General features: G+C 41.7%; 1 protein-coding gene across 2 annotated transcripts in view; it reads left to right on the top strand.

Annotated features, from left to right (window-relative positions):
• Nucleotides 1-16,316, top strand: part of PPARGC1A (PPARG coactivator 1 alpha) — a 133,590-nt gene extending 117,274 nt beyond the window's left edge. For both annotated transcript variants that reach the window (XM_087963413.1, XM_087963412.1), the window contains 3 exons: nt 3,764-3,885; nt 5,561-5,712; nt 10,431-16,316. In XM_087963413.1, the coding sequence (XP_087819539.1) occupies nt 3,764-3,885; nt 5,561-5,712; nt 10,431-10,528 (372 nt within the window). In that variant the 3' untranslated portion in view covers nt 10,529-16,316. The remainder of the gene's footprint in view (nt 1-3,763; nt 3,886-5,560; nt 5,713-10,430) is intronic.
• The last annotated feature ends 3,378 nt before the right edge of the window (nt 16,317-19,694 follow it).

Here is a 19,694-nt window from a genome sequence, read left to right as displayed (position 1 = left end):
GCTTTTGAGGACATACGGTGCCTTTCAGTGTTAAATTTCAATTTCTACATTTGAGCTCTTTGACTAATTCCCTTCATTGTGCTTTCCCCAGCGTTTCTTTCTTTCTTAAAAGAAGAAGAAGGAGAAAGAGGAGGAAGAGGAGGACGAGGAGGAGGAGGGAAAGAAGAGAGGAGGAAAGAGAGGATGAGGAGGAGGAGGAGAGGAGGAGGAGGAGGAGAAAGAGGAGGAGGAGGAGAAGGAGGAGGAGGAGGAGGGAGGAGGAGGAGGAGAAGGAGGAGGAGGAGAAGGAGGAGGAGAAGGAGGAGGAAAGAGGAGGAGGAGAGAGGAGGAGGAGGAGGAGGAGGAGGAAAGAGGAGGAGGAGAGAAGGAGGAGGAGGAGGAGGAGGAGGAGGGAGGAGGAGGAGGAGGAGGAGGAGGGAGAGGAGGAGGAGAAAGAGGAGGAGGAGGAGGAGAAAGAGGAGGAGGAGGAGAAAGAGGAGGAGGGAGGAGAAGGAGGAGGAGAAAGAGGAGGAGGAGGAGGAGGAGAAGGAGGAGGAGAAGGAGGAGGAGGAGGAGGAGGAGGAGAGGAGGAGGAGGAGAAGAAGGAGGAGGAGGAGGAGAAAGAGGAGGAGGAGGAGGAGGAGGAGAAGAGGAGGAGGAGGAGGAGAAGGAGGAGGAGGAGGAGGAGGAGGAGGAGAAAGAGGAGGAGGAGGGAGGAGAAAGAGGAGGAGGAGGAGAAAGAGGAGGAGGGGAGGAGAAGGAGGAGGAGAAAGAGGAGGAGGAGGAGGAGGAGAAAGGAGGAGGAGGAGAGAAGAGGAGGAGGTGGAGAAAGGAGGAGGAGGAGAAGGAGGAGGAAAGCAGAGTTGGGTTTATTTTGCCCCCCCTCTCTAAACAAGAGAGAAAAGCCCCAAAATAATTGCACCCATGACAAATTTTATGGAAGCATCTGGGAAGGAGCTCATTGGCATCAGGTAGTTTCATTGCATTCTCTACATTGGTGTGTGAGACTTTATGGGTTTCTCTCTCCCCCTTCCAACTTCGGAATTTTATCGGAAATGGAGTATATGAGAAAATCAGCTGATATGCTCCATCTGGTCAGTCATTTATGTTCAATAGGCTAGTGTCAACCAAATTGTTCCTTACCAAGAGGTTCCGCAGGGTTAATTCTTTGTTTTGCTGAACATTCAGGGGAGAAAATATATATTTCACTGTACAGGAGCCAATCTTTACTGTTTCCAGATTTATGAGCTGAATCCTCTCCCATTTCAAGGTATTTTTAAGAAAATAAAGATGGAAAGATTCTCTGTCTATCTGCCTCATTAGCTCGGCTGTGTCTAAGCAGCACTTCCAAAGCTGCAGAGATCTGGCATAGAAGAATCTCAGGATGGCCATCGTTTTAGGCTCTAAAACCTGGGGCAGTTTTAACTAAGAGTTGTAAGAGTGTCTGTATGTTCAGAGTGGTGCTTTGGGACAAGAGCTGAGCCAGACAAGTGAGAAACAAGAATCAGGGACAAAACCCAAGTGTTATGAAAACACAGCGAGACACCATTAACAAGATGCAATACAAGATGTCAATAATAACAACAAGGAGGAGGAGGGAGGGGAGGCAGAGGAGGAGGAGGAGGAGGAGGAGGAGGAGGAGGAAGAAGAAGAAGAAGAAGAAGAAGAAGAAGAAGAAGAAGAAGAAGAAGAAGAAGAAGAAGAAGAAGAAGAAGAAGAAGAAGAAGAAGAAGAGAAGAAGAAGAAGAGAGGAGAGAGGGAGAGGGAGAGAAAGAAGGAGGAGAAGGAGAAAAAGAAGGAGAAATAGGAGGAGAAAGAGTGTTTGGCTTACACACCAGCTCATGGTTCAAGGACACCTAGTACAAGAAGAGGAGGAAGGAGGAGGGAGAAGAAAGAGAGGGAGAAGAGGAGGGGGGAAGAGGGAGAGGAGGAAAAGGAGGACTAGGAGGAGGAGGAAGAAGAAGAAGAATTATTATTACTTAAGGGATATATATGCTGAGCTTCATCCTTACAGCTATTTACAATCTGCAGTAAAAGCAATTTATTTACTCAGGCCATGTCCTTGACATTCTGAGAGAGCTTTTGAGTACTATTTTAGTTCCTAGAGAAAGAGAGAGAACAAGAAGAACCATAGTAGCCACGGAATAAGCCTGATACCGATAAGCCTTTGAACTTAACACTAAAACTTTTGCTCCTTGAGTTTCTCCTTGGCCACGATCTAACTATTTTTATTTAATCGGCCTGTCTATAAACGTGTTCTCTGGATGACTGGTGGCTTAATAGCTGAGGAACGCTTGTAATTCTTCAGAGATAAAATTACAGGTTGTGGTCTTAAAGAATTGTTCCATCTTTCACTTCTCTCCTCCGTATCTTAAAGGGGATAAAATATTCAGAATGAGATTATCACTTCCAAGTAAGCATATCAATGAAAATCTGAACAGATGTCCAGGCCCAGAATAGAGCAGCTAAATAGTTAAATGACTTGGAATATTGCATCCAGTTTTGGTTGTCATGATGTAAAAAAAAAGGTGTTGAGACTCTAGAAAGAGTGCAGAGAAGAGCAACAAAGATGATGAGGGGACTGGAGGCTAAAACATATGATGAACGGTTGCAGGAATTCTTCTTCTTCTTCTTCTTCTTCTTCTTCTTCTTCTTCTTCTTCTTCTTCTTCTTCTTCTTCTTCTTCTTCTTCTTCTTCTTCTTCTTCTTCTTCTTCTTCTCCTTCTCCTTCTCCTTCTTCCCCTTCTCCTTCTCCTTCTCCTTCTCCTTCTCCTTCTCCTTCTCCTTCTCCTTCTCCTCCTCCACATAGTTTAGCCTTTGCAGGTGGTAGAAGCTGTCTTCCAGACTAGAATGGGCTGGATTCCAGGATTAACTTCTGGAAAGCTGCATGGTCCTAAAATGTTCTGTTGGAGGGGAGAAGAAGAGAAGTGGGATTATTCTGAAGGAAAGAAGTTTTCTAGGAAGTAACCTATACTTGCGATACACACTTCTTCCCCCCACCCCGCAAATATTCATATTGGACATGGAATTGGAGTCTTGCAACCTCTTAACTAATGTTCTAAATAGAATATGCAGAACTCCAATCAAATATTTCTGGTCTTGCTTGCTGAAAACACATAGGATGCCTTTGTGTGGATTAGAATTGGGAATTGGGTGTGTCCAGTTTAATGAAAAGAAGGACTAGGGGTGATAGGATAGCGGTGTTCCAATATTTGAGGGGCTATCCCAAAGAAGAGGGAGTCAAGCTATTCTCCAAAGCACCAGAAGGCAGGACGAGAAATAATGGATAGAAACTAATCAAGGAGAGACACAGCCAGCAATTAAGGAGGAACTTTCTGACAGTGAGGACAATCAACCGGTGGAACAACTTGCCTTCTAGAAGTTGTGGGTGTTCCAACATTAGACATTTTTAAAGAAGAGATTGGACGGCCATTTGTCTGGAATGATATAGGTTCTCCTGCTTGAGCAGGTGGTTGGACTAGAAGACGTCCAAGGTCTCTTCCAATCCTGTTATTCTGTTAAATCAAGTGGATGGATAGACCTACGCCAAAGAATCTGAGGAACCGAAAATGGATCTTCTCATTGCTGAACACCTTTAGGGATTTAGGCAGTGATGTCTACCACATCAATACTAAGATGCCTTACTTCTCAAGGGCATCGCTCCTTTATTTGAGGACATGGAAAGACTGAGAAGAATCACCTTAGTTTTATGCACTCATGGAAATACTCTACCATTTGGAGCTAACTTATGTAGAACTTCTGTACCATTTCTTCTTACAAACAGGAAGAACGTCGCGTCATCTACGTTGGTAGACTTGGATCTGGTACTACTCGAACAGAACTGAGGGACCGGTTTGAAGTTTTCGGTGAAATTGAGGAGTGTACACTGAATCTACAAGATGATGGGTAAAATTACTCTTCCTTTCCCCTTTGACTCCCTTCACTCAGAAGAGGGGGAAAAAAATACACTAAACTCAGAGGTCTGTAGAGATTCTCAGTCCTCCAGGTCATGGTTGTCGCAAAGATGCCTTTTTTTTTCAGGAGGCAACTGGACTTTCTGGTTTCTTTTTTGAAGACATTTCGCTCAGTGGTGGGATTCAAATTGTTTTACCATCGGTTTGGTGGGTGTGGCTTGGTGGGCGTAGCTTAATGGGCATGCTTTGCCTAACACCGGCATGCAGCTTTTCCCACACCAGCTGAGACCTGCAGTGCCAATCAGCTGTGAGGATAAAGAAGAGAAAAGTACAGAGGTGGGTAAGAGGACTGATCCTGAGCTTTTCTCTTCGTTTTCCTCTCAGATGATTGTCGGAGGATTTTTTTTCCTCATCTCAGCTGATCATTGGCTTTTTTTTACAACCGGTTTGGGCGAACAGGTCCAAACTGGTAATACCATCATTGGTTTCGCTTCTCATCCAAGAAGCTACTTCAACTCTGACAGGATAATGGGGAACCCAGAGATTTGAAAAATGGCCATAAAAATGCAATAATGTTCAAACTATGGTTTTCTCTTCTCTTTCCTCTTCAACCCATGTTTATGAAGTTATCTATAGATGAGATGAGATGAAATGTTCCCTCAATAAATATGTCAGGGTTACTGTGAGGGTTTGAAATTTATTTATTATTTATTCGGTCAATGACCAGAAACATAAAGTAATAAAAAGAGAGATAAATGACAGTAATTACAATCAGGAAGTAAGTACAATTATATATTGGCAACTGTAAATTAAATCAAATATGGTATATTCTAAACCCCTCTATTACAATAATGCCATCTTCATTTATCTAACACTAACAAATCTGTTATTCCGTATTCGGTAAATCTGATATAATAAAACCATACATTAAAATATACTTGCAAGATACATCCCTCTAAGCTGCTGTGTGGATAAATATCCCACCAATTTTTCATTTCTGGCCCATGATCATTTTTAGAAATGTGTCAGTGAATCATTTTTGCAACCATGTCATGTCATGGGTTAGAGTCAGTTCATGTGATTTTCTTGTGTGAAATGGACAAGTGTATGGTCTACTTGTCTATGGAAAAGTTTCCATCATCCAGTACATGGTTGTCCCAAAAGTGGTTTTTCAAAATGGAACTGGGCTTTCTGAGAACTGAAGAAGCTTCTTGGATGAGAAGTGAAAGATATTCAAGAAAAGCAAACAAACAACAAAAGTCCAGTTCCCTTTTCAAAAAGCACCTTTGGGACTGTATGATCTATTGTTTCATTTTCCTCTTTGAAAAATCTGCACTTTGATGATTTTTCAATTCTGGCCGTGTTAATTTGAATAGCTTGCTCTTAAGCAGCCAAAATCAAGCCTTCAGTTTCTTTTTTTAAATGTTCTAGTTGTAAGGCATTGCCAGCTATTTATCTTTTATCCACTTTCCTCTCAATCTTGGATAAATGGTTACCACATAATGTTTTGCCTTGCCAGCATTCTGTTCGTGTTTTTATTACATTATTTTGATGTTCAGTTTTGTTCGACTTGAAGAAAACCTCTCCCTTTATTTCTGTGGGGGTGGTATACCCTTAATCAATATCTCTACAAGGTTGTAACGCATTAATGTTCTTATTCTTTTCAGAGATAGCTATGGATTCATCACTTACCGCTATACTTGTGATGCATTCGCTGCACTAGAAAATGGAAATACTCTACGCAGAGCCAATGAACCTGCCTTCCAGCTGTATTTTTGTGGACAGAGGCAATCCTGCAAGGCTAACTATGCAGATTTTGGTATGATGTTTACTATTAGCTGAATGTACTAAGACTTAGTTTCAGTCTGCCAGAGGGCATTCTGTGTCAGTATTCCAATGTTTGCCCTAATTAAATCATGAGCCTTGAGCCAAACTTCAAAAAACTTCAAAGAATTCATTAGGAGTGACATACTGGCATGACCTGTATGAAGCCGATTCTGGCGTATGTACTTATAGTCACCTGTGACCCTGCTTCCCCCCGGGTGTGCCATAAATCAGTTTCTCCAATTAAGCACGTACACTGGCTAGGTGTCATCCATCACATTCTCCAATTAAAGCTTTTTGCCGGCAAAAGCTTCAGTCGCTTAGCTACAATCTTTTTAAAGATAAAGTTGGAATGTGCTTCTAAGTTCATTTGCCGTATGCTTCTCCAGTTGACATTCTGGTTTTTGAGATTGCTCTGCTCCTAACCCCCTAAGATAACGTATTTTAAAAATACACATGGTTCAGGAATTATTAGCCTCTCTTAATGATTTAATCTGCTTCTGGAGAAATGGTCAAAATTAAGATCTTGGTCTGCAGAATGCCATACTTCTGTATGTTCTCTTCTGCCTGTTTTGCACGCTCCGGGCAGTGGTGGGATTCAGCCAGTTCGCACCGGTTTGGTGAACTGGTTGTTGAAAGAAATCATTAGGGCAGAGAGCCAGTTGTAAATTATTTGAATTCCACCACTGGCTCCGGGAGTGAATACACGAGTTTTCCCTAAGCCTCTGACATTTTCTCACAGTTGCAATGATAACAGCAATATGCATTTGTTTAAAGTGAATATGCGATCACTCACTGGCTAAAATAGATAGCTGTAAAGTTGCAGAAAGCAAGGAGATAGAAGCCGAGTGAAAATCTCAACATTAACAAATCATTTGCTGCAACGTTGCCTGATAAAAACCAGCAAAGACGGATTGAAGTCCTGACTTGATTTGACTTATCTTCTTCGTTGATGAAAGCAGGGGTGTTGCTAGTATCTCAAAACATCTAGGATATAAAATAAGTGGCCTGACAGCGGCTTGAGTATTATTCATTACCGAGAGTAGGCTCTTCTGAGCTCTCCAAGCCTCTTCACTGTGTTTTCTTCACTGTTATACTAGGAAAATGTCTACGGATGTCAGGGGAAATTGTCAGAATCCTGACTTTCAAGTGGTAGGGAATAAATACATTAAACAGGGAAGAGGAGGGAGGCCCAGCTTATGGAGAAAAAAGCATCAGGACCAGGGGTGGGGTTCTACAGGTTCGCACCTATTCGCTAGAACCGATTGTTAACATTCTAATCAGTTCGGATAACCGGTTGTTAGAAGAAATTACTGGCCTAATCCTGTAAGGAAGACAGGAAGGAAACATTCTGGTGTTGCTTACAGAAACTGCCTCTCCATTAACTCTTATTACATTCTTGGCAGGACTAGACTTCCTGTCTCAGGAACGTCTCTGGAGTTTTTTTTTCCTCATTTGCTGGAACTTTGCTTGTGTGGAGTGATCATTCAAAGTTACAATGGCACTGAAAAAAGTGACTTATGACCATTTTTCACACTTACGGCTTTTGCAGCATCCCCACAGTCATGAGAGGCCCAGGCGAGGAGATGCGTGCCTCGATGTGAGTGATATTGAGTTGGCCACGCCCAGCCAGTCACATGACCAACAAGCCACGCCTACCAACTAAGCCACGCCCACAGAACTGTTTGTTAAAAAATTTGAATCCCACCCCTGATCAGGACCTATTGTAGATCAAGGGCTCCCAAGCTCTCTTTTTGGCTGCGACGGCCTCCTGCAACCAGAGGTGGTATTCAGCTGGTTTGGAACGGTTCTGGCATACTGGTAGCGAAAATTTTGAGTAGTTTGGAGCACTGGCAAATACCACCTCTGGCTGGTCCCGCCCACCTGCCCCTGGCCTTACCGCTCCTATATTCCCTTGCTTTTTAGCTCAGCTGATTTTGCAGCAGAGCACATTGCCGCACCTCAGCTGAGCTAAAAAAAAGCTGAGCACCGCTCACCAGCATTGATACAGAAGGCAATCTCTGAGGCCTGTGCATGCATGCGCAAAGCACGCTCTCCCAACTGGTAGGAAACAATTTGGAAACCCATCCCATCTAAGCACCCAGCAATCCGGATCTGGCTCACAGGCCTTGAGTTTGACATGCCTGTTCTAGATCAACCCCAAATAGCTAATCACTAAAAGCAATGAACTTTGTGGACTAATTAAAGTATATTTTGTTCTGGATAACCTTTTTTAGAGAAACAATGTGGTTACTAGGACTGTCTGGGATGACATTAGAATGTTACCCTGCTCTGTTGGGAATTCATCAAAGAGCTTATATAAAAATATAACAACCCATAAGAATGACTGGCAAAAAGAGAATTTTTCAATACAATACAGAGTACAATACAATATAGCCGCAATAAGAGTATCAAAGAACTTTCAGAAGGATTGCTGCTAGTGAAACCTGTAAAATTCAAATTAGGGTCTACACTAATTTTGCCTAGTGATACAACAATGTCTTTCTACTATCATTCTCAATACATGTCATTCATGTGGATCATGTAACTATAGAGGTAGTCTTCGACTTACAACAGTCCATTTAGTGACTCTGTCAACTCATAAAATATTTTTATAGTCTTTTAGAGTTGTCAACAGAAAGGGGGGGAGCAGTGTGGCAGCTTGAAAACCAAAAGTGCATTCCATAAATGTTTTCAAAGATAGTAACTAGGTGACTGAAGTTTCTTCCATGAAAAATTCTAATTGGAGAGCATGACTGATGACTCTGGGCTATGGATGTGTCCCATTGGAGGATATGTATTACGATACACCTGAAGTGGGGAGAAACCAGGGTCAAGGGTGACAAGGAATGATGTGTCTCAGAGTCGGCTATACCCAGGCAGTGCTGGACATGTTAATTCCCAATAAATCCTTTGGAAGTTTTGGAAGTTTGGCTCGAGACTTATGATTTAAATGGGGTTAAGTGCTGGAATCCTGACAGACTCTTTGAATTTACAACGGCACTGAAAAAGGTGATTTGGGGTAATTTTTCACACAACCGTTGCAGCATCTCCATGGTCACGTGATCAAAATTCAAGCCCTGGGAAACTGACTCGTACTTATGATGGTTGCAATTTTATAACAATCTGTGAGAAAAAAAATGTACTGGAAACGCATTGTGTTATGCAGGGAGTCCTTGGCTTCTGACCACAATGTGCCCAAAATTTCCATTATGAAGTGAGACATTGGTTTTGCCCCATTTTACGACTTTTCTCGCCACCGTTGTGAAGTCAATCCCTGCAGTTGATAAATTAGTAACCTCGTTGATAAGTGAACCTGGTTTTCCCATCAGGTCAGTCGCAGAAGGGGATGATGTGACACACACACACACACAACCCAGAAACATTGCAATCGTCCTAAATATGAACCTGATGCCAAGCATCTGAATTTGGGTCATGTGACCATGGGGATATTGCAACAGTTGTAAGTGTGATAAATGGTCATAAGTCACTTTTTCCCCCAGTGCCATCGTAACTTTGAACGGTCCCCTAAATGAACTGTTGTACATCGAAGACTACCTGTATCAGCATTTTTCAAACTTGAAATTACCAGACTTTCAATTCCCAGAATTCCTTGACATGTTGTCTAGGGAATTCTGGTGTCAGCCTTGGAAGCCATATTTGACTTGGAAGCTTTCAGGCTGCCACATTTAGAGCTTGGGAATTTGGGAGAGAGGATTTCATTGAGAGGTGGAAGATTAGACCCAACAACATTCTTTCCCAGAGCGTCAAGGACATGTTGCCCAGCACCTGGAGGGGAGTGAATGGAGGGATGTCTCCAGTGTCAGGATTCTGGCAATTGCCCTAATTAATAAGCCTCAAGCCAAACTTCAAAAAACTTTGAAAGATTTATTAGGAGCAACATGCTGGCATGATCTGTATGAAGCTGACTTTGAGATACATAATCTACAATCATCTATGACCCTGTCTTCCCCCCACCCCCCTGTGTGTATCATAATTCAGCTTCTCCAACAAAACACGTTCATGGGCTGGGTGTCATCAATCACATTCTCCAATAAAGGGATGAAGATTTGATTGGGCCAAACTTCAAAAGGATTTATTGGGAGTTAACATGTCCGGCACTACCTGAGTGTAGCTGGCTCCAAGACACATAATTCCTTGTCACCCTTGACCCTGGTTTTCCCCCATCCCTCTGAGTGTATTGTAATTCATATTCTCCAATGGGACACATCCATAGCCAAGGGTCATCAATCGTGCTCTCCAGTTAGAATTTTGCACGGCAGAAATTTCAGTCGCCTAGTTACTATCTTTGAAAACATTTATGGAATGCACTTTTGGTTTGCAAGCTGCCACACTGCTCCCCGCTCCCTTTCTGTTGGAAGCTCTAAAAAGACCATGGAAATATTTTATGAGTTGACAATGGACTGATGGACGCAGGGGATGGATCTTTAATTTCTCTTTTGGGAAGGCAAAACCTGGAACTCTCAGGTTTGGGTTTTCCCAGATGTGCCAATAGGACAACTCTAATAAAATGGAACTTTGAGGAAATGTTTGTCTCGGAGTTTATTGCTTTTGGAGCTGGTTTGTTGGAACGCTGACACCTGGGAGTTGAAAGTCCACCTGTTTTGGAAAAAAAAAAAACCTGAGCTGGTAGGGTCAGGTTGTCAAGAAGAAGGCCCCTAAGCCTGCCTCAAAAATTTATTTTACTTCCAGATTCAGACGATTTTGATCCTGCTTCTACTAAGAGCAAGTACGACTCCATGGATTTCGATAGTTTACTCAAAGAGGTGCAACGGAGCTTCCGAAGGTAACATTGGCCGTGGCGAAGGAGAGCGGGAATTTGGCGGAATACCTCACCAAGCATCGTGCCGTTCGGTCATAGCCCGTAAAGAAGCCATCCTTCACCTGCATCTCCTCCCTCTGCATTTCTCCCTTACAAAAAACGTGGTTTGCGTGGACACAAGTCGAGGCAGACGAAGAGAAGGCAGCTGGGACTGATCGCGACACGAGTGTAATCTCTTTTTAAAGTTACGGTGCTGCTTTTCCAGGGTGAAGGAGGTGGTTGGGTTTTTGAGAAGGGGCAGCAGTTCCATAGAGATCGAGTCCAAACAAAACTTAGAAAATATGTACATAATGGCGCATTTGTTTCTTTGTTTTCCCTGAATGGAGCAATTAGAAAACTTTTAGCTGCTGGCATCTGAGATACACAACTGTGTTTGGGTGCTTTATTTTATTTCATTTCTTTCTTTTTTTTTAAATTCCCGTAAAGCAAGCTTCTCACATTGGGTTGTTTTAAGAGGATGACAATCTCAAAAGAGAACGGCGGATACTGCAGAACAACCCATGCTCTGTTCTTGGGTTGCTTGTCAGGGGAGAAAAACGAAACAGTGGAAGGTTGAAAAACGTCCTAGAGGGTTTTAAAAGTTTGCTGTTTTAATTGTGACTTCCTTTTTTAAAAATTTTATTTAGTGTGTGTGTGTGTGTGTGTCCAAAACAGAGTGATCTAACATAGGGAAACTTCAAGATCCTCCTTATTAAAACATCAGCATGTGGGATGGTTTCTTTTCTTTCTTCCTTGATGAACCCAGACAGCGTTACTCTACAGAACCATTGAGGGTAACCTTTACGGAGGAAAGGAGAAAAGAATGTACCTGACTACATTGAGAAATGGAGCATTTTTATTTCGTGTACATAGTGTATGAGAGAAAAAAAGGACGCTCTCTCTCTCTCTTTTTGTTAGAGCTATGCACTGTAAATGCAGCGTTCTTTTAAACAAACAAAAAACCAACTGATTTTTTTTCTTAATCGAGACTATTCAAATGTAATTAATTATACAAGGCGAAACAATATTGTACACTACCGTATTTAGAAAGCTGAACTTTAACGCTTATCTATATTTGATTGTTTTCAAAAAAGGAAAAAGTAAAGCGTGCAAATGAATGTGTGAGTGTGTGCACTGGATGGGAAAATGCTGATCCTTGACCATCTTCCTTTCTTTAATGATCAGAATTCAGCCAAAGTTAAGAATATTCAAAACCTCCCTCGTAACACAATTAGCAGAGGTGCCTCTTAATCTTTTTATCACTTTTGTCTCAGCCAGTGGTATCTCTTGCAATATGATTGCTATTTGTGCTGGTAGTGTTAAGGCAGGTTGAAAGGGATGTACCAGGTTATAGATATAGATTTGAGATTCACAAAGCCTTCCTTCCGCCCCCTCCTCCTCCTCCTCTTCCTCCTCCTCCTTCTTCTTCTCCACACAGTTTAGCCTTTGCAGGTGGTAGAAACTGTCTTCCAAACTAGAATGGGCTGGATTTCAGGATTAACTTCTAGAAAACTGCATGGTCCTAAAATGTTTGGTTGGAGGGGAGCAGAAGAGAAGTGGGATTATTCCGAAGGAAAGAAGTTTTCTAGAACTTCTGTGTCAGGAAGGAACCTATACTTGCTATACACACTTCTTCCCCCCACCCCCAAATATTCATATTGGACATGGAATTGGAGTCTTGTAACCTCTTAACTAATGTTCCTAAATAGAATGTGCAGAACTCCAAACAAATATTTCTGGTCTTGCTTGCTGAAAACACATAGGATGCCTTTGTGTGGATTAGAATTGGGAATTGGGTGTGTCCAGTCTAATGAAAAGAAGGACTAGGGGTGATAGGATAGCGGTGTTCCAATATTTGAGGGGCTATCCCAAAGAAGAGGGAGTCAAGCTATTTTCCAAAGCACCAGAAGGCAGGACGAGAAATAATGGATAGAAACTAATCAAGGAGAGAAGCAACCTGAAATTAAGGAGGAACTTTCTGACAGTGAGGACAATCAACCGGTGGAACAACTTGCCTTCTAGAAGTTGTGGGTGTTCCAACATTAGACATTTTTAAAGAAGAGATTGGACAGCCATTTGTCTGGAATGATATAGGTTCTCCTGCTTGAGCAGGTGGTTGGACTAGAAGACGTCCAAGGTCCCTTCCAACTGATATTCAGAATAAAAATGTGCTTTAAATTAAAAATACAGTCTGCTAAAAAAAGAAGAGAGCATTCTACAACTTCCCGGACTACAAATGTCCTGTCTTGAATTAGTGAAATTACTGGGTGTCAAAGCTCAAAGTGTTTCCTGAAGAAATGCTTCTAGTTATTTACAAATGTCATTAAGGTAGTTAGGAAAGTGATTAAAACTAACATGACTAGGGAATTTTCTAGAGATGACATCTATGCATTCAGAGACAAATGGCCAACCAATCTGGATATATTATCAAGGAACCTAACTTGATATACCCCAAGTTAGTAGTTTTGTTATCCACTATTAGCAAGAGGCTCTTGAGAACTAAGATAAGAACTAACAAGCAACAGAATGACTAGCAGAGTTGTCAGAGTAACTAACAAGGCAAGACAAGAAACAATGGATGGAAACTAATCAAGGAGAGAAGCAACCTGGAATTGAGGAGAAACTACTGAACAGTGAGAACAATTGATCAGTGGAAGGACTTGCCTTCAGAAGTTGTGAGTGTTTCATCACTGGAGGTTTTGAAGAAGAGACTAAATAGCCACTTGTCTCAAATGATACAGGGTCTCCTGCTTGAGCAGGGGGCTGGACTAGAAGACCTCCAAGGTCCCTTCCAGCTCTATTCTGATTGATTGAGAAGCTTTGTTGTGGTCGGTTTAACTTCTAGGCCTATTTGGTATTCAGCCCAATAGATATCAGTCAGATGGTTTAGCAGAGTTTGCAATCTAGCTTGGCTGAGCTTAACACTGCTGTCCTGTTTACATTCTCATTTAATGTGTTTTTTGGTGCAAATTTGTCTGGGGTTTGGATTTATCTTAACTTTGCCTGTATCCTGAATTTTTTAAAATCTTAACCACCTAGGTATAACTAATATCTCTATTTTTCCTTCCTTCCTTCGTTCCTTCCTTCGTTCCTTCCTTCCTTCCTCCCTCCCTCCCTTCCTTTTTTGCATATCTTTAGTGCTTTTATATACATAAAATTTATTAAAGTGTGTGGGGGGTTGGCAGATATTTCTCATTTTTTTTCTAGGAGATCTCATTATTTTATTTACTGCTTCTTAAAGTGTAATCAAGATAAGTTTTTATTTTATGTATCGATAGTTTCAAAACTAGAAGTCAGAAATCTTTATAAAAAAATTCTGCTTTCTTTTCACTGCTGTGACTTTAATTTGATAAAAAAACAAATTGTTGTGGTACAGAGCACAGTTCTGCTTTTAAAATAATTCTGTGTTTCTGAACACTCTTTCTTGAAGCCAGTAAGCTTTTCATTGGCAGTGTTCTATGACTTTAAATGTATACATCCTGTATAAACACTAACTTTCATTCCTTTGTTTACTGAAAAGAGGCATATTTATCAGTTGTGATTAACTATTTATTATAAATTATGAGGTGACTAAAATAATAAAAAAGGCCAGTGGAAATTTTATACCTAAGATGCACACCCTATTGTAAGGTTGTTAAATGTATATTAAGTTTTTTTTTTAATGTCCTTTTTCCCCCCTTACGAAACAGTGGCTCTTTCCTCCTTCTTTCCTATGATTTAGCTATGCACTGTTATGGCCTTAGGAGCCCCCATAAATCTGTGGGAGCTTTCAGAATTGTAGAGTCCATTTGTAAGTTTCTGGGCTGACCTAGTACAAGCTGCTAAAAAAAAAAGAACGAATTTGTGCATCATCTCATTTCACATCGTGTCTGTCCCAAGTCATCATTGTCCATCGCTTCCCTGGATTCCAACTCCACCTACACCATTACAAGAGGAGTCCATTCCTGTTACGTCTTCCCATTCATGGGGTTGAGACAGGTGGAGGCCACCTCTCCGAGGTAGGCAGAGCCAATGAGGGTTTGGGGAAGGAGTTTCAAAGGATGGAGGAAAGGGTGGTATATTCTACCAGTTTGGACCGGTTCAGATGAACTGGTAGTAAAAATCACTACCGGTTCAGCCAAACCAATTGCCCAAGATCCTCCCAAGCCAAAGAAATCCTACCTTTTGGCTCCACGTGTTAACTGCCAATGGAGATTCTCCATCACGCAGGTCAGGATTGTTCCAAAGGTGCTTTTTTCCCCCAAAAGGCAACTGGGCTTTGTTTTTTTCTTGAAGACGTTTCACTTCTCATCCAAGAAGCTTCTTCAGCTCTGACTGACACATAAATCTTTCCGTTCTCCATCAATTCAGCCAGAACTGGTGAAGCTTTTTGGATGAGAAGTGAAACATCTTCAAGGAAAAACAAAGAATGACCAGTTGCCTCTTGAAAAAAAAAAGCACCTCCATTATTGATGCCTCTTAAGAGATCACAAAATTGGTAAAATGTTCCCATTTTTCTTACAGCCCTAATTTTTAGGGCGTTCACTGCATTTCCAGAAAATGCCAGAGTTTCCTCTAAATGTGTCAGGCTCTAAGAAACCCATCCTAAGCTACCTAATGGCCCCCAGATACTTTAGACCAGGGGTCTCCAACCTTGGCAACTTTAAGACTTCAACTCTATCCCTCATGGTTGGTCAAAATAAAACAACAAATGTCTTTTATCGGCATTTCTCTACCTGCTTATGCAGCAGAATTAATTGTTCAAGTATAATTAAGCTTCTCTTCACATGCATGCTGAAAGAAGGGCTTGTTCAAACACAGCCCATAGATCTATGAACCAAGGTATTCATCCCCAGGTATACAAAAATTATACATTTTTACCTGGTGGCGCAGTGGTTAGACTGCAGCATTGCAGGCTAACTCTGCCTACTGTCCAGAGTTCGATCCTGACTGGCTCAAGGTTGACTTTGCCTTCCATCCTTCCAAAGTCAGTAAAAAGAGGACCCAGACTGTTGGAGACAATACTCTTAGAGAAGTCTATAAAGCACTGTGAAATGGTATATAAGCCCAAGTACTATTGCAATTGTTAATACATTTTTGTGAGCCGTGAAAGAGGGAATACTTTATGAGTTGTGTGATCAATATGGCATCTTTGCACACCCATATAACAGGAAGAGATATATTCCCTGTAGTGGAGGACAGAGGAGAATTGGATCACGTGAATAAAGTTTTCTGCTTAGGTCTCTCACGTTAAACTTTCTCATATCAGTAGAAGAAATCACACCATGATTTGTAGGGGTTCCAAAGTTAGGTGTTCAAGGAGATAGGACCCATGCTAAGCTACCTAATGGCCTCCAGATACTTTAGACCAGGGGTCTCCAACTTTGGCAACTTTAAGACTTGTGGACTCCCAGAGTTGAAGTCCACAAGTCCTAAAGTTGCCAAGATAAGAGACCCCTGCTTTAGACTATAACCCTCCACAGTTTCTTGCCACTCGTCATGTTGATTGGACCTGATAATCCTTGAAGGAGACCATCAAGATTTGGAGATCATGAAATGGCCCACGCTCCGTATACAAGCAGAGACTTTTCCTTCTTGAAGTCTAGGAAGATTTGCCATTCTCCAGGTTCATGGTTGTCCCAGAGGTTCTTTTTTAAGAGTCAACTGAGACTTTCTGGTTTTTCTTGGAAGACGTTTTACTTCTCAGCTTGGATTTTTCATCTTGAAGCTTCTCGGACTTTAGCTGTGAAGGTTGATGTAAAAGAAGGGACAATAATTCCAAAAAAAGAAGCCAAAAATTCCTTTACATGCACAGAGAGGAGAGAAAACGGATCTGGAAACCTTTCAGCGTTAGAAAAATTGAGTTCCTGTGCTTCTTGGATGAGAAGTGAAATGTCTTCAAAGGAAAAAACGAGAGTCCTGTTGCCTCTTAAAAAAGGCACTATGAGGACACAGATAAACCTCCAGGTGGCCTCAAGGACCCTCTAAAAATGATGCAAATGACCATCTGTCTGCAAGAAGTATAAATCCTTTTCCCCACCATTCAGTCAGAGCTGAAGAAGCTTCTTGGATGAGAAGTGAAACATCTTCAAAGGAAAAAAAAAGAGTGTCCAGTTGCCTCTTGAAAAAAAAAAAAGGCACAGTTGGGGTTTTTCTTCCTTGCTTGTTCCCATTGTTAGAGACAAGGCAAGCGTTTTTAAGGAAAGATCTTTCATATTTGATCTGTCCTGCTTAGTGTTTCTCTGGAGGAAGGCTTTAGAAGAACCTGAATCAAAATAAGTCCACTGCCATAGCTTTCGTGTCTAAGCCAGTTCTGCCTTTCACGAGAAAGGAAGAGAAGAAAAACCGTCTTGCTTTTGTGAAATCTAACCTGTTTCCCTGAAAATATGACCTACCCCAAAAGTAAGTCCTAGCTTGATTTTCACATGTGCACCCAATATAAACCCTACCCCCCAAAAAAAAATAAGCCCTAATTAAGATCCTGCCCACTCCAGAGTGCACGGGTAAAAATTAAGCAAGAGTGGGGATGGGGGAGTGGAGTTGCCCGACTACTTACCTTTGGACAGGTGTAGCCAGGCCTCGCACACCCCGACACCTGCCTTGCCGGCCCATTTCTTTTGCAGCCGGCAAGGCTGGCAAGGCTTCCCTGGAGGCCTCTGTAGCACATAAGATAGCTCTTGATCGATCCAGAGCTCTTCTATCAGCTGCAGAGGCCTTCAGGAAAGCCTTGCCAGCCACAGAAGAAGAAGTTCCTGAAGGCCTCTGACAGCGAAAAGGAGGCCAGGGAGTGATGCACGTAAGTGAGGTTAGTCAGTGGATGACGTCCCCTGAAAATAAGACCTGGTGCCTTTTTTGGTGGGAAAAAAATTATAAGGCAGGGTCTTATTTTGGGGGAAACACAGTATAATGTGGTCTCCTTTTCCCAAAGCAATCAACCTCTGAACACAAGCCATGTGATTTGGAGCAAAAAAAAAAAAAAAGTCTGAATGTGTTTTCCCTCCAGATGCTGTCAGTTAAGGGCACCGTCCTAGAAGGAAGCGGTGGTGCATTTGGCTCCCGGGGTGGGTGGGCTGAAATCACAGGAAATCCCATTTAATTTGTGGAGGATATAATGGGCACGGTTCCTTTGGTTTGTTTGTTTTTTCCTTCTGTCTTTTATTCAGAGAGACTCTACTGTGATCAGGTAGTATCCGGTAGAACCAAGCACCTTTGAAAGGGTGACAGCACAAGCATAAGATCTTACAGTTACAGATAGCCCTTGGATTTACAACAGTCTGTTTAGTGACCGTTTCAAAGTTGTGACAGCATTGAAAAATGCAGCTGTCTTTCACACCCCCATGGGCATGTGGTCGAAATTGGCAATTGACTTATATTTATGACGGTCGCAGTGTCATAGGGTCATGTGATCCCCCCTTTTGTGACCTTCTGACAAAGTCAAGAAGGGAAGCTCAATTCACTTAACAACCGGGTGGCTAATTTATCAATGGCCATGATTCTCTATACAGCTGCGGCAAGGAAGGTCGTTCAAACAGGACAAAAAAACTACCCTGACCAATGTCAGCCTTGACAATGGAAAATTTGGGCTCAGTTGTGGTCATAAGTCGAGGACCACCTCTAAAAGGGCATGGAAACCCAGAATTCAGAAGGTGTTTGCTAGCAGTGGAACACCGTTTCATTAAAAGGTATAAGTGCAAAGGTGGGATTCTACCGGTTCGGGCCCCAAGGATCAGCTGGGAGTGAACCATTCAGTTTGCTCCAATGATCAGCTGTTGGGTCCACTCACCCGACCAGGTTCTAGGCTGTGCTTTACATCCTGTTTTTCAAGCTCAGCGGATTCGTGCAGCACAGCGGATTGCCACGTATCAGCTGTGTAACACACAGGGATTGATGGAGATGGTCAGTAGCAAACACTCACCAAACCGGTTGTTACACCGGTTAAATCGCACCCCTGCATAAGTGGTGGTGAACTGCATCTCATTCCCTCTGACACATCGGCTGACGAAAGCTTGTGCCTTTTAATAAAATTAAACCCTGGTTGCTAGTCTTCCTTTGACTTTTTGTCACCCTTGTTCTCCTCCTACAAGTAATTTGAATGAGTAATTCATTTTAAGCAGGGCTGAACTGGAGTGCACTTAATTGCTGGTTGTTTGGCATTTATCACTTGGTCGCATCCTCACCTGTCTCAATTCTCCTCTTTCCTCTTTCTTTGAAGTATCAGAGAACCAATTTCTCCGGTGGCCCATGCAGGCAAGCCTAATAACTCCCTTCATTCTTCCATCACCAGCATTTTATGTTCTTGTAAACCCCACTGTGTCTTGTTCTGTGTCCTGTGCTTGCTCCCTCTGCCTCATTTTGTCTTTGTATTTCGAAGTAGGTAGATAGCAATAATAATAATAATATGAATAATAATAACAATAATAATAATAAATGAGAACTTTTTCACAAGTTCTGTTTGCATACTGTAGCACCTGTTCGATCTCTGCAGCTCTTGCCGTCAATTGCTTTGTAGGTTGAAGATACAGGTATTTTAACTTTTGATTGTGTGAATGCCAAACTAAACGTTTACAGCTTTCTTTCTTTCTTTCTTTCTTTCTTTCTTTCTTTCTTTCTTTCTTTCTTTCTTTCTTTCTTTCTTTCTTTCTTTCTTTCTTTCTTTCTTTCTTTCTTGATTTTGAGTGTCTTCTATTGTAATGGGGAGAAAAAAAAAGCAATAAATTATTTTTTAAGAAACGAATGCTGAGTGTTTCATGTGTTCAAGAACCAGTCTGCAATCAAAATATAGCCTTTTATAGATCATGATTTCTTTAAACCAGGCAACCCCAGAACAGAACCTCAGTAAAACAAGAATCGAGTTTACATGTAGCATTAATCATACTATATGCCACGCATGTGGGATATGGCTTGCTTAGTTTGCCATGTTGGGTAAATTCCACCACCATTACAATAATTTATTCAACTAATCATCATTAAAAAGCAGTTCAGTTCTAGCCATTTTCTACCTTTCCTGATTCCTTAGAGAAGAGTTTCCATCTAAAATCCCTGGAAATGCTTCTCAGTTAGAAATGGTGTTGTTTTAATTCTGAATATCAAAAAAAAAAAAAAAAAAACAATCTGCATTTTCTCACCAACCCAGGTAACTGATTTTACAGACTTCGCTGCTCATAAAATCAAGCAAA

This window comes from Notechis scutatus, chromosome 4, assembly GCF_049901735.1.
Source record: "Notechis scutatus isolate UNSWTSFEM ecotype Mainland chromosome 4, rNotScu1.2, whole genome shotgun sequence".
Classification (NCBI taxonomy): Eukaryota; Metazoa; Chordata; class Lepidosauria; order Squamata; family Elapidae; genus Notechis; species Notechis scutatus.
Note: the sequence above shows the minus strand (reverse complement) of the source record. Positions and strands in the feature narration are given on the sequence as shown.